We start from the raw sequence: 27,828 nt of genomic DNA, 5'->3' as shown, positions 1-27,828 counted from the left end.
TATGTTCAGAGTATAATCTACTGTATATATTGATCAACTGAGTGATTCCCTCGCAGCTTACCAAGCACAGTGACTCTTGCTAGACCAGACAGTCGGCCGCCTACTGTTTTGGTTTCACAGCCGTAGATCTGTCCGTCGTACACCTCCACACTGTTGATCCTGAGGGTGCCGTTAGGGAACAGCTTAAAACGGGAGTCCTACAGAAAAAAAAGTTAAAAATTTTCACCTGCCAGGTGTAGATACAATACATGTCAGAAAAAGACTCTTATTTTGTGTGATAACTGACCTCTGGTGTGATCATGATGTTGTTGCGGAGCCAGGTGACCTCGGGTTCAGGGTTGGCCTGAGCGTGACAGTGAAGGTAACCTGGTTTACCTTCCTCTAAGAGGCTGTCCTGTGGCCTTGTCACCCACACTGGTGCAGCTATGGACACACATGAAAACACAGAAATGATATTATAAGCACTCACATTTTACACTAAGCTGCACAGTGCATATATATTATATCTTTTCAGCTACATGGCTGTCCCTTGATGGAGAGCACAAGGTGTTAATGAGCTTGGCCCACTGGTCAATCTAAAAATAGAAGCAATTAATAATACCTGATTAATAGTCCCAATATCCCCAGCTTGTTTCTTATATTAAAAACATGACTTACAGTGATATTAAAGAGTGCTTACTGATACTATTTATGCTCTGTGTCAGCTTACAGTTTAGGAGGGGGGGTTGTTTTCACTACTTTTGGAGGTAGTATGAAAAAACGAATTATAGCACAGATTTAAAAAAAAACAATAGCCAAAATTAAAGCAACAGAGACTGAAATGTTCTGCCTTTTTCTCGAGACAGGTCAAAGCCCCAAAAATCTGGATCCTACATTTCCCAAGCTGCATTGCCTCTCCTCTGCCTGCTTAACATCTGTTTCTTTCAAACCCCACATGTCCAGTTTATAATGCGGGCTTTCTTTGAGTAGTGTCAAGTCTCAAGCCCAAGCAGAAGGTTTTTTTTTCAAACTTTCTCCAACATTATACAGGTTTTACTGAAAAAGAGAAAAATTCACAGAAATTTCTTTCTTCTATGTTGTGGATACAGCGCTGCTGGCTAGAATTAATTTACTTTGAGGAAAGTGGTGGTATGAGTGACAGCTCCAGATTATGCTCAAGGCGTTTTTTTAGAGTGGACTGCTTCAACAACTAATGTTACATGGAGCATATGTTGGGTTTGAAGCTAGATCGCTCTCAAAATGCAGTTTCATCTGGACTTTAACAAGTAAAATTCTTCAAGTGTCTCTTTAAAACTGTCTGTATGACTCACTCGCCACGGTGAAGGTGACCTCCTGTGTCTTGCGCCCTGCCCTGTTCTGGGCCACACAGGTGTATGTGCCTGAGTCTCCCTCCTCTGTGGGACTGAAGACCAGATCCAGGCCATCCTGGTAGACTCTGCCCTCTGTGGGCACCCGCTGACCTCCTCTCTCCCACCACACCTCGGGCTCAGGTCTGCCACGCGGTGGTCGACAGGCCACCCGCTGCAGGGTGTCCGCTGTGAAAACCTTCGACATCTTAGGCACCATGTCTTCTATCTCTATAGTGGAGAGCATAAAGGAGTGAGAGCCTTTCAGCATGAAGCAGCAACATAAATGATGAAATTGATTTCCATTTATGCAAGACCCCTGATAATCATCAATCTGTCTTCAAAGCCAGTGAAGCATTACTGATTTTGAATTTCATGAGAAGCCCTGAGCATGCTTCATTCCAACGCACAGCTAGATTAGCAGATTTCCTGTCTTGTTAGGAAAAGTCCTCTGATTTGTTGCGCAGGTCACAGTAATTAGAGAACAAAGTGCACAGTAGGCGAACTGAGTATATAGGTTGTATGGGAATTAAGCAGCGCCTGTGTGAGGTGGCTCATATCAAAACTGGCAGCCCCTGTGCAGAAAGTGGAATGTGATCTGTGGTACAAAGACTCACAAGACCTCCCACTACTGTGTGGTATAATACTGTGTGTGTCCCAAATGGAAGTCATTAATACCTTATTGGCCGACAACAGTCTGAAAGCTGTTCGGTGGCTGCGACCCTCGACGAGTCTAGGATCTAAATCAATTAATGAGAACACACGAAAACACGCATTTCTCCGCACATGAGAGGGAAGTCGAGTCGGGGGAAGTGGGGTGAGTGGGGCAGTGAAGTGAGTAAGGTGGAGCTACGATGGAGTGACTGTTTAAACTTGTCCCTAAACACGGAATTCTACTGTGACACAATCCCCTATAATGCCTGCAGGGATTACAATCAGATTAAGTGAATTAAGGTATTTAAATGGAGCCGTGGTTCACTGGGTTAAAACTGCAGATACAGTCGTACCTCACTAATCCAAAACCCTTGGGGAAAAGGGGGCTGTTTGAGAGGAATAAAGTGTTTGGGACTCTGAAACGCAGAGAAATTCCAGCCCTAAGCTTATACAAAATATTTGACTTGCATGCACTTGCATTTCAAAATGCTGGCTGATTAGCAGAATGAGATGATACTGCAGATTGTTCCTGCTTTAAGCTCAAGCAGCCATTTAAAAGAGGTTGGAGTCACGGTTAGACAGGAAAAGAGCAGATGCTGTTATGTGCAATATTAAAACAACTCGGATGTGTCTGGACTTGTGTACTGCTTTGTTTTCCCTGCATGCGTTGCAGCATTACGCACAAAGCTCTATATGCTGTAGTTCTGATGTTTTGCTTTCATTTTTAAGCGGTTTAACACTCCATTTAGAAGTACTATCTTCCCAGTAAATTTCAACTGATGTTGGATGAAAATCACAGGGGCTGGTCTAATGACATTTCACAACCTCATAATTACACTGCTTGTTAACCAGTTTGAGTCATACTCGTATGTTATCTAATGTTACTTTTGCCGCCAGTTCAGCCAGGTGCTGTTACGCTCTGGAGGAAACCTTGTTGAGATAAACAAGCTTGACAAACAGCTGGACTGTTGGAGGAAATAATATGGAGGGGAAGCAGGAAAATGCCCCAGCGCCGCATGTGTAGTGGATACAGCTGGGCCGGATGTCAATAAGGGAATGTGATTATCGTCGGAGAGATCTGGCACTAAGTGAAAGAGCCAGAAGAAGAAGAAGGGAGGGGAGAGCAAAATGAGATGGAGGGCGGGATAAATATGTAACCCAAACGCCCTTCTCCCTCTCAGATTACAGAATCACAGGTGTTGATCTCTCACCAGTCCAACAACTGCAAGTATGTGCGTGTATGCGTACCAGCTATAAGGAGTGAGGCCTCCAGTTTAACGTGGGGCCCTCTGAGGCCGCGGCCAATACACTTGTATGTCCCCGTGTTCCTGGGCTTGACCTGGGTGATCAGCAGCGTGCCGTTGGAGAACAGGATCAGACTGTGGAAAAACAGATTAGACAGTTTACACTTCAAGTTCTGCTCATTCATACTGTCTCTGACCAATAAACTGTCACACATTATTTATACATGAAAGCACATTAACAGAGCAGCACATGAAACAGAAACTCTCTGCACGCGTGTGACTCCCACCACCAGATTTCGCTCAGATGGCATCTGAAAATAATTTCTTAGCGTTTGTTTTGGCCGGCTGGGAGCACCAGATGGATATGATCTGCACACAGGACAATATGGGTGCCAGAGTGCCACAAAAAAGTCTTTCTTAGCATAGGCCTACTTTTTCTGTGCTTGGCATGTTATCTGGTGCTTTCTGAATTGCCCTGATTCACTAAACCGAAACCATCTGCTTCACCTCCAGACAGGTTAGAGTAAATTAGAGTTGTTCTGGTACAGATACCAGTATCAGAGATGCCTATGATGGCGCCTAAAATGCTGGACTGTGTATCAGCGAGTTTGCAAATCTATGGTACAATCATCTAATACCATGTAAAAATTTTAAGTAGTTTCACACCCGGACAAAATGTCCCAGAAAGCAACTCGTCTTTGCCACTCCAAAACATACAGCAAGTATGGCAACTACTGGTTTAGAGTGGTAAAGAACAGAAGGTTGGATATTCGCTTTCTATAGTATCTTCGTTTATCTTTAGTATAGTATCTTTCTTTATAAGAATTTGTCCGTGTTTGATGTTAAGGGTTAAAAGCAAGCGGCAACCTCAGAGGCTGAAAAAAATGAAGCCAATACAGAAATGTCAAAATCTGCAGTTCCTTGAATGGCCACTTGAGGCTGGCTCCAAAACAGAGCCCCATGTTAAAATGCAGACATAAGCATGTTTACAGCTAGATACAAAAAACAGTTTTGGCGGTTTGGACGATTTATTAAGGCCCAAAGTTACACATATTTAAAGGCGGGCTGCTGAGTGACAGACTATCTGCAAGTTGTTGCTACCAGTCACTACAGTGTGTGAGTCAGATCCAACCCTCACTCCTCCATAGCACCAGCCTCTTGTCCAAATATGGTCACTTCTGGCTCCAGAGAACCAAGATGGTGATGGCTGAAATGTCAAGCTCGAGGCTTTAAAACAGGAGTCCAAAAACCAATGGGTGACGCCACGGGAGCTGCGTCCTTTATTAATACAGTCTATGGTTTAAAGTGAGCATGCCATACAACATTGATAGCAATCATATCCATACAGGGTTAGTAGTATATAGCTGTTCAATTTCTTATTTTTTTTAATTTGACGTAATTGTATTGGATTGGTATTTAATATTGGCCAATACACAACCTCATGTATTGCAATGGGCGTCGGAACATCTCTTAAGTAAATGTTAAAAAATGTCCACAGAACATAAAAAAAAGTGTCCCTTAAAGAGTTCATTTTAAAAAATCTTGTAGTTTTTAAAGAACAGAAGTGGCGGCTGGCCCACGGCCTCTGGCAGGATGAAGGGAGTATCAGTGCCAGTGATGGACGGGATGAGAAGTAATTAAAGGCTGACCTTAAGCCGGCTTCAGGGCAGACAGATAAGGAGCTGCATAGCCCACACGGCACAGAGAAAAAAAGCTCAATAGACCGGACAACTCAACAGCTCATCACGACTATATGACAAAGTCATTAAAAAGCTCATGGGAGAAGTGAACATGTGAAGCAGAACGGAATAAGTAAAGGTACTGCTGGATACATTTGGGATGCTGTAAGAGTTTTCCGAGATTCATCCAGCGGTGTCTGGCTCTGCGCTGAGGAGGAAGGATGATATTTCTGTGTCATCTCTTCTCTTCTCTGTTCTATAACAGAAGGGAAATGAGCTTTGGGAGCTTGTGTGTGTTTCCACCCCAGAGGAGAACAAGTCTGTGGAACATTACTTCACTCTGAGGAAACTCTAAAATAACCACAAAACTAAATGAACAAAGAGTCTTTTTTAAAAAAAAAAAAAAAAGAAAAGAAAAAAAGGCAATCATCTTTATAGCTAAATGCGAAGAAAGAATTGGTCTCACATTTTTCCCTCCAGAGCTGGTTTGACCCACGGGGCATAATTCTTTCTGTCTGCACAAAACAGCCTTGAGCTTACGCTGGTTTATTTTTTTTAGTTTCACACATATGAAAGCAATCTACATCAAATATTCACACAATCTAGATGGGGGGGGGGGGGTTGTCTCAACAGTGCAGGTGCTAAACAGATGATATCTCCTGCAGAGAGCTGCATTCCTCTGGCGCTATATCAGCCCAGATCAATAAACACAAACACACAGAACACCAGGATGCTTTCGAATACCTTAACCACATGAATTTAATGAAACAGTCTCTGTGTGTGTTTTTACCCATCCATCTGTAAGCCTGGTGCTGAGTCATCACCGCCTAGGTGACCAAACCCACCTCCAACAAGCTCATTACACAAGTGACTAACTATTGATGTTGTAGTCCTTTTCTTCCCTCGCTCAATGAACACGATAATCACTTTAAAATCGAAAACCGGCCCTTGCTCCCCATGTGGAACAGCTATGTATGAGCATGAGGTGCTATGAACCCTGAGGGGATACTCTGCACTTGGTATAGAAATTGGTTATTATCTAGTGCTTATGTGTAGGGGACTTGCTGGTGAGCTGAATGTAGCTTGAGGGGTTTTCCGATCAGTGCATGAACACCGGAGAGCTGCAAAGTCTTCTGTGATAGGCTGGAGAGAAAGGCTGCGTTCAAGTGATGTATAGGAGGCTGAAGAGAAACTTTAATCTGTTCCAGTAATAATATTCCTTATTGTGCAATTTATCTTGAGCGTGAGTTGTAGAGACCATGCAAGGGTTCCACCTCATTGGGTTCAAAGGAATACCTGATTGTAGCTGAAGCTTATGTAACAGTAAGTAAGGAGAGGGAATGAAGTGGCGGCAGGATGTGGAGGGAGTCGGTGTGGAGGAGGAGTAGGAGATGTATGATGAGAAAGAAAATAGTGTAGCAGAGGGGAGGATTTAGCTCTCAACATACCGAGACTTGTTCACCAGCAGCTCGTTTTCGTGGTACCACTCCAAAGTCGGGGGCGGCACGGCGGTGAACTGGCAGTGAAACGCAGCCTCCTCGTTCCTCAAAACCACCTGGTCCTCAGGAGTGACCACGGGCCGCGGGAAACTCTTATCTGTTAGAGAGGAGGTACACAAACATCTGCATGATTACATCTGTAAGCATCAGACCATCAAGTTTCATCTGTGTGCGCTGCACTGATCTATTCATGGCTTTATTAAAATCTGCCAACAGCAGCAGCGTGGGGCTGGTGAGCAAGCGGCCTTCAGGTGGTGGTGCATGTGTCAACACTTCAGGGGCCCCTTGAGAGACTTAATGAGGTCGGTGGACAGACCCTGCAGCTTATCTGGACCATCATCTCCTCCTGCTTTTTACCTCCTGGATCATAGAATCACACACGAGATCATCTCTCTCTTGTCTGATAATCTAAAATTACACTGTTGAAGATATTGGGGTTAGAAGGGCTCAAGTGGGGTCGACATTAGACACAAGAACCTGAATGATCAATTTGATATATAATTTAAAGGGTTAATAATGACTAGTAATATTTTACCAACAAAATAAGCGTATAAGCGTATAAGGCAGTTTATTTCAACACGGACAACCAACTTAAATAGGCGATAGCCTCCTTTCCTAGTATACTCCAGTAGATGAATATGCCTTTCTGTGAGTGTTTTCTTTCCCTGGTGTGTCATGTTCAACATCATGGACAGGCTGGAAAACAGTTTTTTTAACAGGAGAAACATAGCCCCATTGAAAAGGTTACAGTATTTACTTCTTTTTTATACTTGTTATTTATTCAGTCTCTCTTTCAAACTTAATGTTCAAAATAATGTGGAACAATGCTGCTTGGGCAGAGGTGGACTGTATTTTCTGGCGGCTTGTCATTGCATCTTGCCGATGTTGGCTCTACAATTAGCATGCCTGTCCAGGTGTTGTATTTCTATCGCTCCCGATAGAAGCTGATCAGGCTGGGAGTCGCTAAATACCGGTGGCTACGGCAGAGTCATTTTACCCGGGAATGAGTGCAACATTTCACATTAAATAAAAAGCCAGATGTTAGCGGCTGTTAGTGGGGATTTTTGTGCAGTAGGAATGGGACTACAGGCTTGTCAATTTTGTATTTTTAACAATGCGAGTAGCAGAATTTTTGAGCTCAATGTCATATCACCCAAAAATGCAGCAGTATTTTCCTTTTTCTACACTCTTTTGACTACTCTCTCAGACACCCTCTAACACTGAACTAGGCTGCTCTGACCTGCCAAAACCACAGATTTGGTCCGGCACAACCGAGAGGAGGAGTAATTACCACACAGACTTTAGGACATTGTTATACTCCAAATACAAATCTGAAGGGCGTTGAGCTTAATAAAGAAATGGGAACGTGAAAATACCCTTAATCCAGGTTTACGTGTGTGAGTATTCAAATCTGAACAGCCTATGCTGGCTATGGTGCCAGCCACAGTATTAGGATATGGCTACTGGCTGGTGTGAAGAAAAAGAGAGACATTCCCAGCTGGCCCACCCAGGAAGTCAGTGGGAAGGTCTCATCTTAAAGAGCTGTGACCGTGCATTGAAAACCTGTCTAAATCTGTCAGCTTTTCCTTAAGGTGAAGCCCTACAGAAGAGCAGAGGGTGGCAACATGGTAACTGGAAACTCAACAATTATCCATTCTTCCTCCACACAGGTGCTAAGCTAGCGTGTCTGTGTGTATGTTGCAGGTGGCTAATTAGAGTGGTGCGGGGCATCAGGTTTCTCGCACAGATGTGCGTCTGTATGTACTGTACTCACTCGGTGGTGTGCTGGGGGGATAATACACAGGAGGAGCTCACACACAAACAGAGTAAACAACAGACAGTAATTCATGTTGAGAGAGGAAAAACAAATCATCTCCTTATTGAACACAGCGCAGCAAAGTGTGTGTGAAAGCTACCCGTCAGATCAACAGAACGACGCTGCTGCAGTGGGAGCTGATGTTATTATTCGCTCGCTACATGTTTATGATGTTGTTTCTGTCTGTGTGGGTGGTAGAGGAGGAAGGTGCTAACACACTCTCTGGTAATCACATTAGGAACTCCATCACTCTCTCTTCCTGCTCTCTCAACACTAATGGTCTGTATAGCTCCTCCCGCGTCTCAACACGCTTCCTGTCAGGTGTGGCAATACGGAAAAATTCACCTGAGTCATTTAGAAAGCAAAAATGCTAATTACTGGTTTTAACTCCTATAATGTGAGGTGATTTACTGCTTTTATCAAATTTATTTTGTTGTAATATTAATATATTTGAGTGTTGGACAGGCTGTTGTTGCTTATGTGGCTATTTTTTTAGGATGTTGGATGTTGGCTTTTCATGTTTTTATTATAGCAAAGTTTTAAGAGTGACGGGGGGGTTACGACACATAGCAAGTGCTTAATGCCTAACACACTGCCATGTAAGGTCTCACACACTCTCTCACACACACACACACACACACACACACACACACACACACACACACACACACACTCTCTCTCACACACACACACACACACACACACACACACACACACACACACACACACACACACACCTATGATGTTGAGAGAGAAGTTGCTGTTGCTGCAGACGTGCCCGGCTGCATTCTTGGCACAGCAGTAGTACAGGCCATTGTCGTCCGGACTGGCACTCGTAAAGGTGAGCGTCCTCTCCTTGTTGTTGATCTGGTGGCTCTTCTCCGTCAGCTTAACTCCGTCCTTGAACCACTGGCATGTTGGCCTGAGAGGGAAAGGATATAAAAGGACAGGCGTGAGAGAGGTTAAGGGGAAGCGAAGACAAATTCGGGGAAGAGACGGTTGATTGATGAATCCAAAAAAGAAGAGATACAAAGATGAGGAGGGTGGGTAAGGAGAAAAATAGGAAAAGAAGAACATAAGGGCATGAGAGAGGCCAACGAGGACAGAAGAATAGTTTTTCAGTACAGTCGTCAACATGATCCTTAACCCCGTGAGCTCTGAACTTAAGGTGACTCACCGTGGGTGTCCATCAATATGACAGCGCAATGTGACCGGCGCAGAGCTCTCGATCTCCCCTTCTGAGGCGGGCTCCTTCAAAGTCACACCACCACTTTCTAACCCTGCAGAGGAAGAAGAAAAAAACAGAGGAGACTGTGAGCGGGAGGAGGGATGGAGCACAGGAGGACATGAGTAATAATGGGGGAGAAGGACAGGAAGAAAAATTGAGTTAAGTGGTCGTCCTGTCATCTGTCCTCGCGGGACACACTGCGATGCTAATGGGGATGAAATGGGGATGAGAGCAGAGTTGGGCACATCACTGTGACAGCACAGTGACTCATGCGCAGAGACAAAGCGGGGAGCTACCACATCACTGGGTCGGCTTACATCCACATACCGCCGTCCAGCACTCAAAAGAGCGAGCTGGGTATTTACGGTGCTTTTTATGGACATTTAATGGACAGTTCATTGGCTCACTCTGCTAAAAGAGCTACAGAGTAGCCCATAAAATCAGGCAGAAGGGAAATGAGCAACAAAACAACAGTGAACATGCTTTCACTTTTAAACACCTTGCCAATATAATGTTGAAAATGCTCGACCAGTGCATCCTTCAAACAAATGCCACGACAAAATGACGAGAGGCATCACTCTCACAAGTAACATAAAACCTGATCAATGGCATCTTGAGTGACAGATGAACAAGATAATCAATGAAGAAAACACATGGCAGGGAAACTGATCTACAGTTGTCTCCTGAATGCATCATGGTGCAGTGAGAAATGGGGGAATAGTGTGGTTTTACCATTAAGAGTTAGACTCAGTACATTGGGAGATATATATCAACTACATACACTACATCCAGAAATCATCACAGCCACAAATCATTCCCACATTCTCCTAAAAGAAGGGCAACATACAATCATTTTTCAGTGCCCAGGGGAGACTAGTATATATATCTCATGATGTACTGAGGCTTTTCATCCCCCCTTCCATACAAAGTATCATGCCCCCTCCTATAAGCGTAGTCTCGTCCATGTAGCAAGAAAAATATAAAAATGAATGAATGAATTTAATCTGATAGAGAGTTGCTTACTGACAAAATCGCTTCCTGACACAGGATGAGAAAAATAAATATTTAAAGAAGCATTTCACTGCTGGAAAGAGGTTCTTATGATAAAACTAGCCTGTCCACGTAGTAGAAAGATACATGTACTTTGAAAACTGGTGCTACGTGACCAGCGAAAACAAAGGAAAAGGGGTATGGCATGAACTTTTGCTCAAGAGGTAAAAAAACCTACAAATACCAGTATGCACTGCACCACATCAGACCAATAAATGCTCCTGCTGGTGGTTGACGTAACGCAAGCTTGTCCGTTTTGACACGGGAAACAATATTCTGGTCGACTGGTAACAATCAATTTCGAATTACGGTAAAACAGTGCACTAAAATATGTTTCAGAAAACATCTGAAGTGAGAAATAGACAATACAGTAACAGAATCTTGGTTTATATTTGATCAGTTTGAGCAGAGTTTGGTTTGCATTTTGGAGAGGGAACAGAGTATAGAAGCAAATCCAGAGAGAAAGGGGGGAGGTGTCTCTTTCTCTCTCTCCACTTCTTTACCTTTTTTCTGTAAAGAAACTACACATAGACAGCATTTCGATTTCATATTTGTTAAGCACTGCCTAGTTTTAATGATTGATCTGAGTTTGGTCTGCCTTAAATCGAGAGGACACAAAGATTATAAAGGTGATCAAGAGAGAGCCACCCCCTTTATTCTCTTGATCCACTTCTATACTCTGTGTCCATGGTAGCAAGCATATGAAAATGTGCTTGTACAATCTGTAATTTGAGCATAAATTCTAGAGCCAGTTAAAATCTGATGTGAGCTGAGGGATTAGCATGGAGATCTGGGCGCTGGTAAGATGGAGGGAAGTTTACCATAGTTTATTTACACATACTGCCCTCACTGTTATGATGCAAAGCTGGTTAGAGAAGTATGCCTTTATGTTATTTATGGAGTCTTCTTTGGTGAGCAACACCTTAGATTTGTCTGTTATGCAGCGTCAGTGGACCCTGCTGGAATTCCCCTTCTCCTGCCGAGTGTGTTGACTGTACAAATACTTAATGTTCCCAGTGAAAGAGAACCAGGGCTAATAGTTATTTATGTGATGATATATAAGCTGCGGCTGTGTGATGTGCAGCAACTGTACACCCGGCGTGGTTTCTGAGTGCATACACAACATTCGCTGAGAGAGCGTGTTTGTTTGGAGTTGGCCCTGGTTTATACATGAGGGGGTTTGTGTGTGCATGTATGTTGTGTGAGTGTGAGACATTCCATCATGCTGAGCTCCGTTCCTATGGCCCGTGGCTGAATACTGCGGCTGCATCTCTGCTGCTGTTCGGATCATCTATGAAATATGCATGGCATGAGCTTCCACCTGAGACAGAGGCGGAGAAAGGGGGGAAGCACCACTGCGAGGTCAGAGGGGGCGCTAGAGGAAAACCTGTCACCACGAATTAGACAGGAACCTGGCATTACTCTGCACCCCGGGGGATCATGGGAAACCGTCTCTACAGTAACAGGGCCAACTCATTAGCTTCTTTCTAACACAGATGCTCCAACATCACGCTACACTGGAACAAATGAGTGTGTTTAGGAGTAAAACACAGACGATGATGCTGCGCCCCAAAGCATGAATGCATGCATGCAAATGTCTAAGTGAGTTCTGCAGAGGATGCTAATGGGTTGGTGTCTCAGTCAAGGCCGGTCCAGAGAACAGCTCTGGTAGCTTAGTGAGGAGGAGGAGGAGGAGGTGATGAAGGCCATCGCAGCTCCAGGAACCTGGGGCCAGACGCTCAGACAGACCTATGATTAGTACACTGGCAACATAACGGAGCCGACAAAACCAGAAGGGGAAAAACAGTGACTCACGGAGGAGGAGGGAAAGTTTGACTGAACAACAAGTATCATCTGCAGAATGACTGACATCTGCAAATGAATCAAAGAATTTGTTACAACATGCCTGGAGTAACAGGTGGGTGTTTCTACTATCAGGCAGTGTCAAACTGTCAGGAGACATGGCTGAATTTTAAAGTCATATTGAGTCCTACTTTCATTAAAGCCCATATGTGTTCTTTGCTGCCTGTTTCCCACTGAAATGAAAAACAAAATAGAGATTAAACCTACAGATTTTAACCTTTTATGTCTGGTGTGTTTTTCTTGGAAATTCCCCTCTGACACCATTTTACACCAAAAAATCGTTCACATTCCAGCAGCGTGAGAGTGAAAAACAAGCAAGAAGAACTAGCGTGAGCACTAAGAGAAACCATGGTAAAAATCTAATCACCGTACAAGACACTCCATGACCTTTCGACCTTGCAATTATTGAAACAATGCACACTTATCATCACACACAGCCTTGTGACTGTCTCAAGTTTCTGCCACTCTGTGCCTATTTGTTTCTACAGCAGGTTAAAACCAATTCTTATTTCATTTCCAATTTGACCTGGATTTTCCGTCAGTCACACACTCTAACCCTTTTCTCCGCTCACAGCCTTATTCACGGTTCAGGTTTCTCCAGCTGTCCACTCAACAAACAGAAGGCGCTCTTTCATAACCTATTAGTGGCAAATACTTCCCCATAATCCCTCTCAGAATGCATGACTAAGTGTTGGAGCAGGCCTGGCAGCTAACGGCATAATTAGGGGCGTATAATTATTATGTCGGAGGCAGAGCAGGAAGTCTTATCAACACGGGGACAATAACAGATGAATTGTGAGGATATTGTCAAGGCAGATTCTTGCACCATTCATTCCTCACTGTGCCAAAAGACAGCTGCCTGTTTGTCTGGTTCAATCAATGAGCTGAGTTGTTGCCATAGTGAAAGGTTTTTTTTGCGACAGAGAGGTAGGGTGGGGATTGTTGGGATATGATTTGACTGACAGCACCATATGGTTATGGAAATAACTAAAAACATGTGGCAGTGTGGCTTCATATTGTAAAGTTTGTGCCCCTGCAGAGTCCTGGGAAAAGCGTGATAGACTCAGCTCGGCGTTTTAGACGAGGTGTCAGATTTTATCAGCTGTGGCTGACAGGGGTCAGCAGGTCGGGCTGCAAACTACTGCAACTCGGAGGGATGCTGCTGTGACACGACAGAAGGAAGAAGAAAATAAGGGGAAGACACTGACACTGAAGCAATGTCACTCTGCAGTGGGGATGCAGCATTCGGATGCTTTTTATCGATACCGATACCTCGGCTTGTTTGATCAGGGCTCCTCAATAATCGCTGTCAGGTTGTTGATATTTAAATACTGAGGCTGCCACCGTTATCTTATGTTATCTGTTACAGACAGAACCAGCACCAGACAAAACTACACGTGTTTGTGCATTTACTTGTGTGACTTAAGGCATCTGTTCGAGTGACAAAAGCAAATCAAATTAAGTTTTTTGAGAGTGGGGTGAAAAGACTGACTGACTTGACAACATCACAAGCAAATGAGCATCTTGTTTGACTGACAAAGAACCAGACAAACCTAAAAAATAGGAAAATATCAGATAAATAATATAATCAAATAAAACACAATTTTACAAAACACATTTTTAATTATTAAACTGGTGTATTACTGCATAGTATCTTAATTAATCAAAATATAAGGTGACTAAAAATGGCAAACATATTTTCAGTTTCAGCAACCAAAAGCTGATGCCTGGTGGTCAGCCTGGGAACCATTTCTAAAGTGTTGAGCTTATTATTTAACAGGCTGTAGGCCTCACTGTGTCAAAGTGACCGGGATCATTCTTTCACGTGCAAGGCAACAGGTTTGACACAAACACTGCTTTTCTAACTTTGTGAAACAAAACATAACAAATAAATACACAGATAAATTATTATATTATTCATTGGTGAAAATAATATGTTCTGCAACAGCAGCTTGATATGAAATTAACAGGAATTATTGTTCAAGTGTGAAACTATTAAATGCAGCAACAAATCGGTCACAACCTAAATGGGAATTCCACCATATAATAACACACATTCTCGTGAAATCAGATACAAATATAGATGTGAGTTGTATAGATCTGCCCCTTATCACCAATACCTGATCCAGCTATCTGAGTCGGTATCAGCCCAATATCTGATATCGGTATCAGATCAGTACATCGCTTCTCTGCAGGGGAGAAGCTGGCGGATGGAGCCTGGGTCATTAAGCATGAGGAGCTGCATTTTGTCAGTGCACAAAAGAAAAGAAAATGTTGTAGCAATTATGACAGGATGTGAAAGAGCGGAGATGCTCAGTGATCATTCAGGATGCTTTAAAATGCATCCGCCAGACAAATGTAGGTTAAGGACACATGCTGTGTGATTAAATCGAGCTGGCGTGTGCGTGTGTATATTTGTGTTGAAAGTGGCTCTCTGTGATTGGAGAGATTAAATAGGAAGTGTGTTTCTACCGTTTCTCTTCTTCCTACAACCTCTTGTCGCTGATTTCCAAAACACTGTCAGTATGCATCTTGTTACGGAGAGTCAAGAGAAGCGTCGCCTACAGGATCAACAGACATGCTGACAATAGTGACGACTGAGCCTGACGCCTCTGCTGGACGCGGTCTCGCCATGGAGACCCAGTGACCGGGCGGGACAAAAGGATGAAGGGGGGCTAAAACCTCTATTAGTGAAAACAGAGGGGGGATAATTACTCTGAATAACTCTCAACTGGCAGGATTTGCCCACCCACCATTGAGAGCAAGATAAATTAACTCTCTCTCTGCAGAGGGCAGGAGGGGGGAGGGGAAACAATCGACTCCGGTACAGTCCATGTACAGTACATATGGAAAACCCCAGACCACCCCCCCTTACAACCCACATTTACTACTACGCACGCAAACTAGCATACACATGAGTGAACCTACATGCAGGGTTAATGCCAGAGGGGGACTTTACTCTTAAGCTGTGTGTGGCTTTATCGCCCGTTAAATGTATGTTGGGGAAATATGAGAACATCTGTCATAACACGGTCTGATCCACCTAAAGTGATCCAGAGATGGCCAGCCAACCTGTGCATTATGACAGAGAGACAAATGTGTCAATGCACAGAGCACACAAAAGTGATTTAGGAGGATTTATTACCGTAGGCTACCTTGCCTTGTGTGTTTGATTCAAATATGTTCTGCGCTATAAATTATCTTGTTTCTCCTTTAACAGAGGACAGGAGTTCTGCTGTGGGTGGTTTCTTATCTGGAGTCATGCCTGAGGAGTCGACTCCTGTTGCTGTATTCTTATCAACCTGATACAAAGCTATCGATCTTACATTTTTCTCCCAGAATGTGCTGCACTACAACCATTTATATCTGCCTTTAAGCTATGTGCTGCTATATCTGCTTTATGTACTGTCATATCTGAAAAGGGAGAGCTGTGTTTCTGCAGTGTACCCATCAGCGTACCTCTGCAGTGGACTGGCTAAAAGCCTCTTCAAGCATGCAATTTCAAAGGCCTCCTTGAAAGGCTACTTGAAATGATGCCCTATAAACACCCTGAGAGGCAGATGGAAAGTCCAAGCACGCAAACATTTATGCTTAATAACAGCCACATATTAGAAAATATTATTTGCAAATACATTTGTTACCACACCATGGATACACTGGTCAAATTATTGAGGAGTTTCAGAGGGCCAACTTTGACTTTCTGAGTCTTTATTACAGATTTATTTAGTTTAATCTGGTGTGTTGATGTATTATCACTATAAAGTTGGCTTGTTACTAAACAGCTGCTTAATTACAGATCAAGCAGATAAAGAGCAACATTCATTCTTTAATTGCTCCCCTTTGTGCACCAGCTAGCACAGCATAAATAATAAATTATTATATTAGTTGTCAATGGCAACTAATTTACTGATCGATTGAGTATTTTTTTAAGAAAAAAAAACAAAACAAAATTCCTGTTTCCAGTTTCACAATGAGATTATTTTCTGGTTTTATTACTCCCCTATAATGGTAAACCGAATATTTATGAGTTTCGGACCAAAAAAAAAAAGACACTGAGGATGTCGTCTTGTGGCTTTGGGAAACACTGATTTTTTTACCAATGTCTGATATTTTATAGACCAAACAACTAATCGTTTAAGTTAGAAAGTAATGAATACAACAATGAATACAATAACTAGTTGCAAGCATTACAGCTAGCAGTAGGAAATCTTCACACTATGATAACTGTCTCAGAAAATATCACGTTTCCACAATATAATGCATTACACAATTGTTATTAATAATATCAGCTAAAATGAGCCTTAAAGGTCTGCCTTTCTTCTAAAACAGAAGTGTTTTAGGCAGTCAAGGAGGAAAGGAGAGGTGCATGTGCAGGTGAGATTCTCTTTGCTTTTTTCCCCCAATACTTTAGATTTCACCATCAGTTCTCATATCACCTTATATGGTTTCACAGTGTATTGCTGCAACCCTGACAGCTTGTCGCTTACAGTCAAACTGCTGGTTGGTGCTGGGCAGGTAGAGTATTCTGGGTTTATCTGAGATTTTTGCTGAAAACAGCTGACTCCTGCAACAAGAAATGCTCCCAATGAGATCAAGAGGTAAGAGAGAGCCAAAAGTGTTGAGTTACAAGCCAGAAAATAGCACACACAGGCACACAAACACACACATACACACACAAACCACTGTATTTCTCCACAAAGCTGAAGGAAGCTGCAGAAGAGATTATTATGTGTAAGTTCATCATTAGGAGCTGCACCTTTTCACGTCACACAGTAATTTCATCTACAGTTAATATTAAATTATTGATTTTGAGGCTTAAACATTCCACCACTAAAACAAACCATTTTTTGTAAAGGGCCCCATGAGGTGATCTGTGTGTGCACTGCAGCTGACCTGCCCCTTATCTCATATTTACACCACCTTATTCTGACACTCTTTTTCTTTAAATGTCTCTGTGTGACGGCAGCGCACATTCACACAAAACTGCATTACTGCTCTTATATAAACGAGTGCATGTGTATATATTTCCAGGATTAAATGAGTTCAGCAAGAAGAAATTGAATTTTTTCCTTCCAATAAAAATATGCCTCTCTGTTCCAATGTGTGGGAATATAAATGACCTGGCAGATAGTACCGTTTATTCTGGTTCATGATGGCAGCTCTTGAAAACTGGTGCTTCCTGTCTAACTTGTTTTTTTTTCTTTTAATTTGTGGGAGTGTTTTAGCAGAGCTTTATCAACACACTACATCATGTTTAATTGCAACACATAAAAGCAGTTCCCTTTAGATCAGGGAAGGTTTAGTCTCTGGCTAAAACTTGAATCGTTCAGAGCCTGTGCTCAATGTCGCAGCCCACAAATATCCTCTGGTGGAGACACATCATAGAGCAGAGGTTAAACCTCCGCTCCATCTGCCCCTCTCAGACTGACTCTCAGTTTGCTACTAGGAGGTCCGGACACTCATCTGTTCTTGTAATCAGCCTTTGAACGGGTAACATCACCACAAAGAAAAAAACCTCCTGGCTGAATGTAGCAATAGAAGACAACATATTCCAGATGGAGCTATTTTTCACCCCGCTTTGCTTTTTGTTTTCCACAGCCATCACCACCAATTCTTTCCCTTTCTCTGTTTTTAGGACACAAAGGCTTCTTAGTAACAACCGGTACCTGAGGGCCTTCAACAATACATGAACAGGGTTGTTATTTATCCCAAACAGGGCTGTGCAGAATTCCCATGGCTTCCTCTGAAACTTAAGAGGGTCATTGAGGTTGGGTTATGGGGCTAAACAACTAAATTAAGATACTAGTGTGCCTTGTCTTAATGGGACAAAATGTTTAGAAAGACATGAACAAAACACTGGAGCAAGGAGGGCAGTGCTAATGTAAATAATTATTTAGCTGGGAAGTAAATTACACCTCTTGGTAATTTCCAGACAAAAGCCTTTTGATAGTATATGGGAAAGAAGAGTGTTACACAACGTCGGAAAAAAAAAGATACAGGCAACAAGAAACACATGCTTGGTGGCACATGTATCCAGTTTCCTTTGGAGAGAGAGACGGAGAGGAAGCCACAAAGAACGAGGCAACAAGGTGGAAATATTCCTGCAGCTCATACTACCTGTCATCTTATACTGTGACTTTTGTTTTGCTTTTTTGATCCAGAAACTGAAAGCGCGCCCTCGTTGCCATTATGAAACCCTGTCAGCTGGCAATTTTCGCTCAGGTTTTTTTTTTTTAGAATGAGGGCGAGAACGACTTGAAATTAAACACTCACACTTGATATTGAAGGAAGCGTTGGTTGAGTGGAGCACCTCTCCTGTGACTTCATTTTGTGCAATGCACTCAAAGTTCCCCGCGTCCAGTCGCCGATCCACGGCAGTAAACTTGAGGTTGCTGCCCTCCTGGAAGCGCCTATCGCTGTTTTCCAGGGGCTGGCCATTGTGGAGCCAGCCATAAGTGATGGCAGCCGGATCGCTGACCTCGCAGCGTAGCATGGCACTGCGGCCATGCAAGGCATCCTGGGACTTGGGCTCCTTGGTGAACTGGATGGCGGCACCCTGGATGGACAGAACTGGAAGAGAGGGAAAGTAAAAGACAGAGGATTAGAATGGCGCTGCTGTTAACATTTTACTGCTTTTTCCGTTCATTAAGTGTGTGCCATGGCGACCACTTAGCCTGGCGGAGGAATGTGATGTTTAGACAATGCTGGCGAGCTGTGAATTATTTTGTCGTAAAATTATCTGACCCAACACCGAGGAAATCGTTTTTTCCGTTAGTGAGGCTGTGACGTGAGTGGTTGATCTAATAGTCACACATACACAGACACCCACACACACAATTGCCTCGCAGTCATGTGCCATCAGCTCAGGGAGACACGTCTCTCAAACAAGACCTGATGTGTTGCAGACACATCCTCACGCACACTTAAATCTTTTATTTCCCCTCGTGATGCTGCGAACAAGCTTTGTGTGAGACATGTTTTCTGCTCTATTTACCCACATCTCCATGGAGAAAAATGACAAAAGTGTGACTTGAGCCAAGGCTGGAAGAATACTAGTCACTGTCATTTTGATACAGCGCAGTTTGAAGATAAGAGATTGCAATACGCAGGAAATGAAAATAAAACAAAAACAGTAGATTGAAATCACAGTGAGAGTAGTTAAAGATGCATCTTTAAAGGATTTCCGTTTTTATTTCTGTCTTAGTATGATCTTGGTGTCCCATTTTTAAGTTTCAAATGTGTTTTATTTGAGCAAGTTGACGTGTAGCCATATAATATGAGAATGTACTGTATATAAATATGCATACACATGCAACTTGATCATAATATGCTCTTTTTCTGTCTGAACATAAATATACTTAACGGTGATAACTCACATATATACATACAAATGCATAGCATATACGCACATATACAGCTGTTGCATATCCTCACACAACAAGATGAAAATCAGACATAAATAAAGACAAAAATAAACAAAAACGAAAAATAGAAAAATAGTGTATCCTTTCTAAGTGGACTGTGCTTTTTAGGTCACTAAGTCACATTTTTGTAGTGGGGACTTGTTTCTTTTTGCAGTGATGAGACTACAAGATAGGAAACATCTCGTTTTCCCTTTTTATTTTCTCTTTTATTCCCCCGCTTTCTGAAACACTTTTTTACCATACATACAGAGCAAAGGGACCTATTTTAAATGTTTATGTTTGAAACGGTTTACATAGTAGTCTATAGCTGTGACATCACAAAGTCACAGAAATCCTGACAGCCCCATAAAGGCACAGTTTCTAATTACAGACTGCATTTTGCTGTGGATTGTGCATTTTGATAGTTTCACAGTATTTATATAGCATCTATACCTGCTTTGTATTATGCAGTATGGGACCTGTAATGTAAGTCGTAGAGCAGCAGGAACTTGAGCGAGCATGTCTTACAGCAGTGCAGTAGTATGTGGTGACAGTTGGTATCAACACCATCAGCTAACTGATTAATCTTCACAGTCTTTGATTTTAAATAAACTCTTGGATCAAGACACAAAAATGTTTACTTTGCAAAGTTGCCAGTTTCACACTGGCACCTCTACCTGAGAGTTCCCGTGTCTGCCTCCTGTTGAAGTGTCAAAAAAAAAAGACAACAAACTATTTTTCTGGTTTACTTTTTTGTCTTTCATGGGAAGCTGTGCTCATAACTGTTGGTAATTAGAAGAAATCTTGGAAACAAGGGAATGAGTTGGACTGGCAGCTTTTAATTTGAACTCAACGGCTGGTACACTTTGCCTTCTTGTTTGAACGGCTACCACAATGAACACCTCATCAATAGCAGTTTCCACAGTGTGTCAAGGCAGGCCCTCATGTGCCCCGCGCAACACAATGTTATCATACCTGATGTCAAGGTCTGTTATCATATGAAACGGTCCACCACTAGAGTCGATTAAGCATACCTACACCTGCGTAACGGTGTGTGTGTGTGAGAGTGTGTGAGAGTATGTGATTGTGTGTGTGTGCATATGTGTGTGCCTGCATGCGTGTGAGGGTCTTTGTAGCTTCTCGCAGGACTGGAGCCAAGTAAAAAGGGGATCTTTCAATAATATTAAATCAAGGAGCCTGCTGAAGATGAGCCAAGGTAATTCCTCCATCTTTGACCCTCCTCATCCCACCGCTCCCGTCCTCCTCCTGCCTGTCCATCTCTTCATCAGGCTCACCTTTGTCTTTGAATCGGCTGCAGGTGGCTCGAGCTGACGGACAGGCGGGCAGAAAAGCTGGTCAAACATGACAGACAGCTACAGAAGTTGTGGATAAGTCTGGTAGAATAACGACAAATGATTTTTCCTTAAATGGCCCCTTACCTTAAAGGCCCAGACACACCAAACAAACATCACAGAACTAGAGACGATAAAGGCTGACTGTTACGTCACCTCATGTGAACACAACGCAACACAACACAAGCCACTGCTGAAAGAACAATTGATATTTACCGTGTGCTAACAAACATTAACAAACCCAGGGTTTTCAACACATTTATTTATTTGTGGCAGCCTGCTACAATTAAATGCCACCACGAAATGATTTTCATATTTTTGGAGCTGGACCATTCATTAGGAGCGCTGTCGAAATATATTTACTCATTGGTTATTCATTTCACCACACTCTTGGAGTGCTAAGACATACTCTGGGCACAGACAGAGCAGCAGAATCCCAGGCGCAGGTAAAGTAAAACTTAACCGAACATTAAACTAGTAATCGGTCTAAAAGTCTACAGCAGCACTTCTCTTATCCATTCATTTGATCAGCTCTGACCGAAATAACAGATCAATTAGTCCCTCTGAGTCTCAAACTCCTAAAACTGCTGCTTAAGGAAAAAAGAACTCCATTCTGCTGCGCTGCATTCACAGACCCATAAAACCATCAGAACTGAGAGAGAGGGCACAGAATGATAAAAAAGGAAAACACACAAGACATAAAAAAGTTAAGTTTGCCACCAGTACCAAAAACCTAAATTATATCTACTAAATACAATTTATGTTATACGCAAAGTGGATAAGTGGATCTAACTGAGTTATATGCATTATGGATTCACATACTGTGCCAAAAATAAAGAGGAATGTCTGGCTTATTTATGGACATGAAAACTTATAACTTAAGTAAAGAGATATCTGTTAACAAAACACCTCCCACACAGATAAAACCATCACTTTCCTTGTCTTACAGCCAAAAAACACAGCCGAATGCCTCCATACTCAGCACTCCAGCAGCTGTAACAGAGACTGCTCCTCGGTAAGGACACAACAGCGAGATGTACTGAAGACAACAATGTTTTCCTACAATGGGACTTATCCACAGAAATGTCTCTTCAAGGCCCAAACACAAACACGCTCAGTATGACAAGTCACTGCTTTTGTAAGGATGCTGAAGTGAGCGGAGAAAAGGGTACAAATGCTGCCAGAGAATGAAGATTTTTTAAAGACAGCTTTCTCTGTAGCCTCACATGTTATTTTTTCTCAAGATTGTCATATTAGACCTGCATTTTATGAAACATCTTTATATGGATGCACAAATCACTTTTGGGTCTAGTTATTCAGGTGAGTAAATTTGTTTTTTTTTAAAAAACAGCTTCGGTCACACTTTTTTCAACTTGATAGGTTGGGATGGTGAAAAAATGACACTATAGTCCAGTGTTATTATTTCTAGTCCATCATACTTCTTTTTTTAATTTCACCAGGTCTGCCAACCAGCCCCCTGGATCGATGGCTTCTTTGGGGAATTGAGTTGTTTTTTCGTGGAGACACTGTATTAGAAGTCACAGCCCCGTGGCCTTTCTTTCAGCAGTAAATAAAATGTGGGAGAGAAATTTAAAGGCTGCAGAAGAGACACCTGCTGCCACATGATTGGATTTCACTCCACTGTATCAAGCAAAATGTCTCACCTGGGATTAAACCTCTTCACCTCAATTTCAGCCACATAGATGAAAAGCCGTGCATCTCACTTAATTTCCATACACAGATTTTAAATCTATTCGCAGTTTCTCTTATTTCTTTTTCATGCTCTGTCTCAACATGGGGTGATGGTCTTGTAAAGAGGTGCTCGTACACTGCTCATTTCAGCTTCCCAAATGTGAAATTTTCTGCTTTTCTCGGCCATTGTAAATTGATTATATTTAAGTTTTGGACAGTTGGTTGAAGAAAAAACGAAGCTTAAAGAAGTCACATTGGCCTCTTCTCTTGTTTGATTTACTGTTATGGATAAAATAGATAGCCCAGGTTCATAAATCACTTTCCCATCATCAGACCTGAGCTCTAGTACGACAGCTTCAAGTGATTTATTACCCACAAAGGATTGTTATAACTTTTCTTCTGTATAGGCAAGTGGTTTCTAACAATTCCCCTATGAGGCTGAGAATTTGTTCCATCTGCATAAAACTGGGATAAAAAGGCAGCAGATGGGTAGGAAACACCAGCAGAGTCATCCCCGACATCCACCTCAAACAATCTATCAAGTAATGTTCACAGACAGCACGCCGCCTCCGTGCCAAGCTTACAGCTGGGGTGTGAGGTAGCGTGCCAGCTTCCATCACACTGAGCGTCCTCTGTGTGCAGCGATGTTACGAGCTTTGGTGGAGCTGTGGCACGCAGTTGATGGTTTCATTTGAGATGCATGCTGACATACAGTGCGAGTTTGCGTTGTTTAGAGAGTTTAGAGAACGACTTCTGGGAAAGGTCCCCACAGAGACGGCACACACAGATAAGGTGTTTTCACATACCACAGGGTGACAGACAAGGCAGAGAGAGTGAGGCATAGTCTATCACATCTGAGGAAGTCTGCCAAGTTTCTCATAGGCAGGGAAGGCACCGTGACCTACATCTCTCAAACACATGCAGCCATGCCTCTCTTATACTCATATAACTCAAGTACAGACTTGGAGGGTGCATGCGCACACACACACACACACACACACACACACACATAAAGCACACATTCATAAACAGCTGCCACCTCTGATCACCTCTACCACTATGACACAGGGACGCTGCCACACAAATACTACTAAAGTTGCGTCTGAATGACCAAATCAATGCAGGTTATTTAGGTCATGCTTTTCACTGATTCACACAAGGGCTGAAGGACAGGGAATGTTTGGCTCTGCACGGAGCAACATTTCAAAGAGATAAGCGGGACAGACACTATCAAAACTCCCACTGAGGGCCCTTCAAAGTAAAAGTGGTTAAAAGGGAGAGTTGCAGATAAAGGGGAAACAAACAGTGTGGGGCTGGGGGGGTGGGGTTACATGATGGGAATGTTCTTGTGACAAAAACTCTTTAATGCTAAGGGATTGAAAGGAGTGAATGTTAAAGGTATACTATGCAGGACATAAGCATATTTTTTTTAAATACTCAGCTTAAGCAAATGTTTCATGGGGAAGGAACTGCAATCAACATGTTTATTAGTTTATTATTAGTTTAAAGATAGTTTATTCTTTAAGATGTTTTTACAATGTCTTCTCAAGATTGTTTTTAGAATTTGTCGAAACAATTCCTTGTTTCGACAAAGCAGAAATCCAAATCCCAAAGGTATAAATCCTATAATAATTTGAAACAGAGAAAAACTGCAAATCCTCACATTTGACAGCATGGAATAAGTGAATAAACAGCATTTTTCTTGGCAAATGACTGAACTGATCATCCTGATTACTGATTAATCACAGAAATTTCTTTGGACTGACTGACTTTCAATTAATTCAAAATTGAGAGTCTAACAGAAAGGGCATGTGAGGCCTTAATAAATTAAATAAGTAGAAATCTGTGCGATGCACAAGCACTCTTTCTCCAGGGAGCCTCCATCTCTCTCATGAATAACAGAAAACAAAAAAAAAGACTCTTGGCTCTGTTACCAATCAATATGCACTTGCTGGGAAAATCTTGCAACGGATACACTAATGCACCCGGATGAGCAGCGATCACCATGAAATATTAATAATCCTTCTTTTTCAAAATAGTTAGTTTCCCTTTCCCTCGATCAAGGTATCTGGAAAGAAGTTAGAAGAGAAAGAAAGTAGGTTACAGACGGAGAAGGAAAGTGCTGAGAGAGGTAAAATATCTGCACACAGGGATTCTCCTCTTCAGCTCGCTGCACTGCCGACCCCATTAAGCCCGGCGCGGCTGTCGGGGCTGTCAGGTGGAAGTCACCTTTAAGTCGGCCTGACAGACAGAACCAACCATAATGGGCATCAGCAGCCAACGCCTCACTTCTCTCTTTCGCAACTTCATCTGCTGGCACAGGCAGAGGGGGCCGAGTGGAATCATATTTCAAGAAAATTATCAGCATGTCAGCATATAGGGCGGTATAGTAGATGCACAATTGGGGTCAAAGAAAGAGTGTACGTGGGTAAATCAGACAGGAAGTGTGTTTGCACATTATCTGTGGACTTTAACAATGAACTCAGTAACCAGATAAGAAGCTCTTTCTTGTTAATATAGATTACACACAGGCATTTATTATCAAGGTTAGAACTGAAAAATACTTCTAAAAAATAGGCACTTTGTTTCCAAAAATTTTTAAGATAAGAGCCTTAATTCCTTTCGAAAAACAGCTGCATCAAAGGGGACGTTATCTTATCAGGGAAGAACCTGTAATCAGGATCATGCTTCTCAAGCCGGCCAGCCAGGGTGACGACAAGCAGGGATGACACACAGGCCTGAGGCCGCGAGAGGTTAAAGGCGAAGACGGCCGCACATGCACAGACGCAAACAGCAGCACCAACAAATACTTGGCACCAGGCGCACCCTCTGTGGGAGCTCAACAGGCCCCTATGTGTCTCTCGGTGGACCGTGTCAGAGCGAGGCAGCTGCTCTGAAATGTTTCCGAGTGACAGGATGGCAGAACGAGGAGTCGCCGAGTCGCGGAGATGAGTGTTGCAGACGGAGCGTGAGACAGTGATTGGAGCGTGACTGCTATTAGATGTTTATCTATACGACGCCTCAGCCTTGGTGACAGACACTTCCCGGAATTCCAACTGCTGCAGACGTCCATTAAACATTGTCAAACAAGCAAAAAAGAAAACACAGCACTATCCAATCTCCCTCTCCTACTCCATCGTTAATAAAGACACTTCCACCATCCATGATCACTCTATTCATTACGCCCTCCTCTCACCAGCCACAAAATCTACATAACCCAATTAAAGATAAGAGCAGCGAGACTCTAGATAACATCAGCCCACTCTGCTAAAACTGCACACAAACACTGCAACTTCAAAAGAGCACCAAAAAAGGGGAAATGGCACAGACATGATTAGAGCGCCTCTGATCGGATCAATTATTAACAACTCTGAGAGTTCGCTTGAGATCTAAAAGAGAGCTTAACATGATTTGGGAGCAGAATGAAACATCTTATTTAGTTAATGATAATCGGGAGGTCAGACATGGGCCAACAGAATGAGCACAGACTGGGAAAACATGTCATCAATTTTTCAGCATTCGGAGGATGGGTAGACCGGGGACACTGAACTACTCTCTCGTTAAAAGCATCTATTTTAGCAGCTGCTTTGCCGTCAGCCCCACCATGTTTAACCCTTCTTACACTGTAGCCAAGTCTACTGCAGCCCTCTGGACAACTTTTTGTGAAAAAGTTGAGATTCAAACTCAGAGTGGATCCTCCTCTTCATGCTTGAGCTCAGCTAATGGGGTCATCTTCAAAGTGCTCACCAGCAGTGGGGAGAAAAAAAACATACTGTAGATCATATTTTTTTTTCAGCTATTCCTGCAGATTCCTGCTGGCAAACTGGAATGTCAAACTAACTGAATTAGTATTCCTCTCAGGATATGAGAGGAATGATGTCTAACACAGTGAAGGACGGAGCAAGAGGAGAAGATGCACAGTATGCCAAAATAGAATTAGATCCTAATGTCTTAACCTACTTAAACAGCCCTGGTTATTGAACCCAAATACCTTTTTAGGACTAACTCTGGGCATTAATTAACTGGAAGATAGACCATTATAACCCTGGCTCATCCAGTCCGCATGTTAAAGTATCATTGTGAAATACATTGAACCCCATTGCACCCAACTTTATGTGGTTGCCTCTGCCCCCTGTGTGTGAATGTGTGTGTGAATGGGTAAATTTGATAAATTGCATAAAAGCACTTTAAGTGGCCATGTGCATGTCCATCCAACTACCAACTAAAAATATGTTAAATGAAATGAAAATGTTTGAAATTATGCATTTAGTATCATAAAGTGTTAAGTTAGCAAAGTTTTCTTTCATTGTTTTGATTACTTATTTTATGATTTGATTATCCATTAAAATGTCCCCTCAAAGTTAAGAAACCTAACTTAACATGTTTTTTTTTAGCGAAAGGGTTATATTTAAAACTGATAAATTCAGCATTCTGGCACTTATATATTTTCCAAATAAGCACTTTGTAAACGGTGCCGATTTTTTAAATTAACTAATAGAAGGCCCTACTTAAGGCTTATTTGTATTCCCTTACAAATGAAATTAGAAGAACTGCTTCAAACTTTGTAAATGTCACTGCCCTCATACTTCTATCCATCCTTTATGTTGGCGCTTAGTCAAAAGTTTTACACAACAACAAATGAGTCGACAGTGGAGGAGGTCGTAAGAATGTACATTTTTAACAGAAGCAGCGTTGTCAGCGGCAGTAATCTGTGAGGCCGTTAAATACATAACCACATGTGGACAAAGAATTCTTTTCACTATATTATAAATTAGTTGTGTAACATCATTTTTTAAATGTCTTTGTCATGTCCCACAGTCATATCTTGCTTGAGCTACGCTACACTTATCATGATCTCCAGAGGTGCTACTCAGTGTTGTCCGTATTTGTAAGCCAAATATGTCAAAACAATCACTGAATCCTATCATGACTGACTTGATTAAAAGATGATTATCAAATGCTAAAATTCTAAATCACAAAATTCTATTTAACCCATAATAGT

The 27,828-nt window shown here is 42.4% G+C and overlaps 1 protein-coding gene across 1 annotated transcript in view; it reads right to left on the bottom strand.

Annotated features, from left to right (window-relative positions):
* ptk7b (protein tyrosine kinase 7b) overlaps nt 1–27,828 on the bottom strand; it is a 91,459-nt gene that overhangs the window by 11,175 nt on the left and 52,456 nt on the right. The window contains exons 3-10 of the mRNA XM_088086576.1: nt 18,653–18,949; nt 9,416–9,518; nt 8,976–9,160; nt 6,372–6,519; nt 3,249–3,379; nt 1,311–1,577; nt 287–423; nt 62–197 (exon numbers count right to left, since the gene is read on the bottom strand). Of these exons, the coding sequence (XP_087942702.1) occupies nt 62–197; nt 287–423; nt 1,311–1,577; nt 3,249–3,379; nt 6,372–6,519; nt 8,976–9,160; nt 9,416–9,518; nt 18,653–18,949 (1,404 nt within the window). The remainder of the gene's footprint in view (nt 1–61; nt 198–286; nt 424–1,310; nt 1,578–3,248; nt 3,380–6,371; nt 6,520–8,975; nt 9,161–9,415; nt 9,519–18,652; nt 18,950–27,828) is intronic.

This window comes from Plectropomus leopardus, chromosome 13 (genome assembly GCF_026936395.1).
Source record: "Plectropomus leopardus strain MGB_pleo_1.0 chromosome 13, ASM2693639v1, whole genome shotgun sequence".
Taxonomy (NCBI): Eukaryota; Metazoa; Chordata; class Actinopteri; order Perciformes; family Serranidae; genus Plectropomus; species Plectropomus leopardus.
The sequence above is the reverse complement of the archived record's forward strand: the minus strand, read 5'-3'. Positions and strand labels throughout refer to the sequence as shown.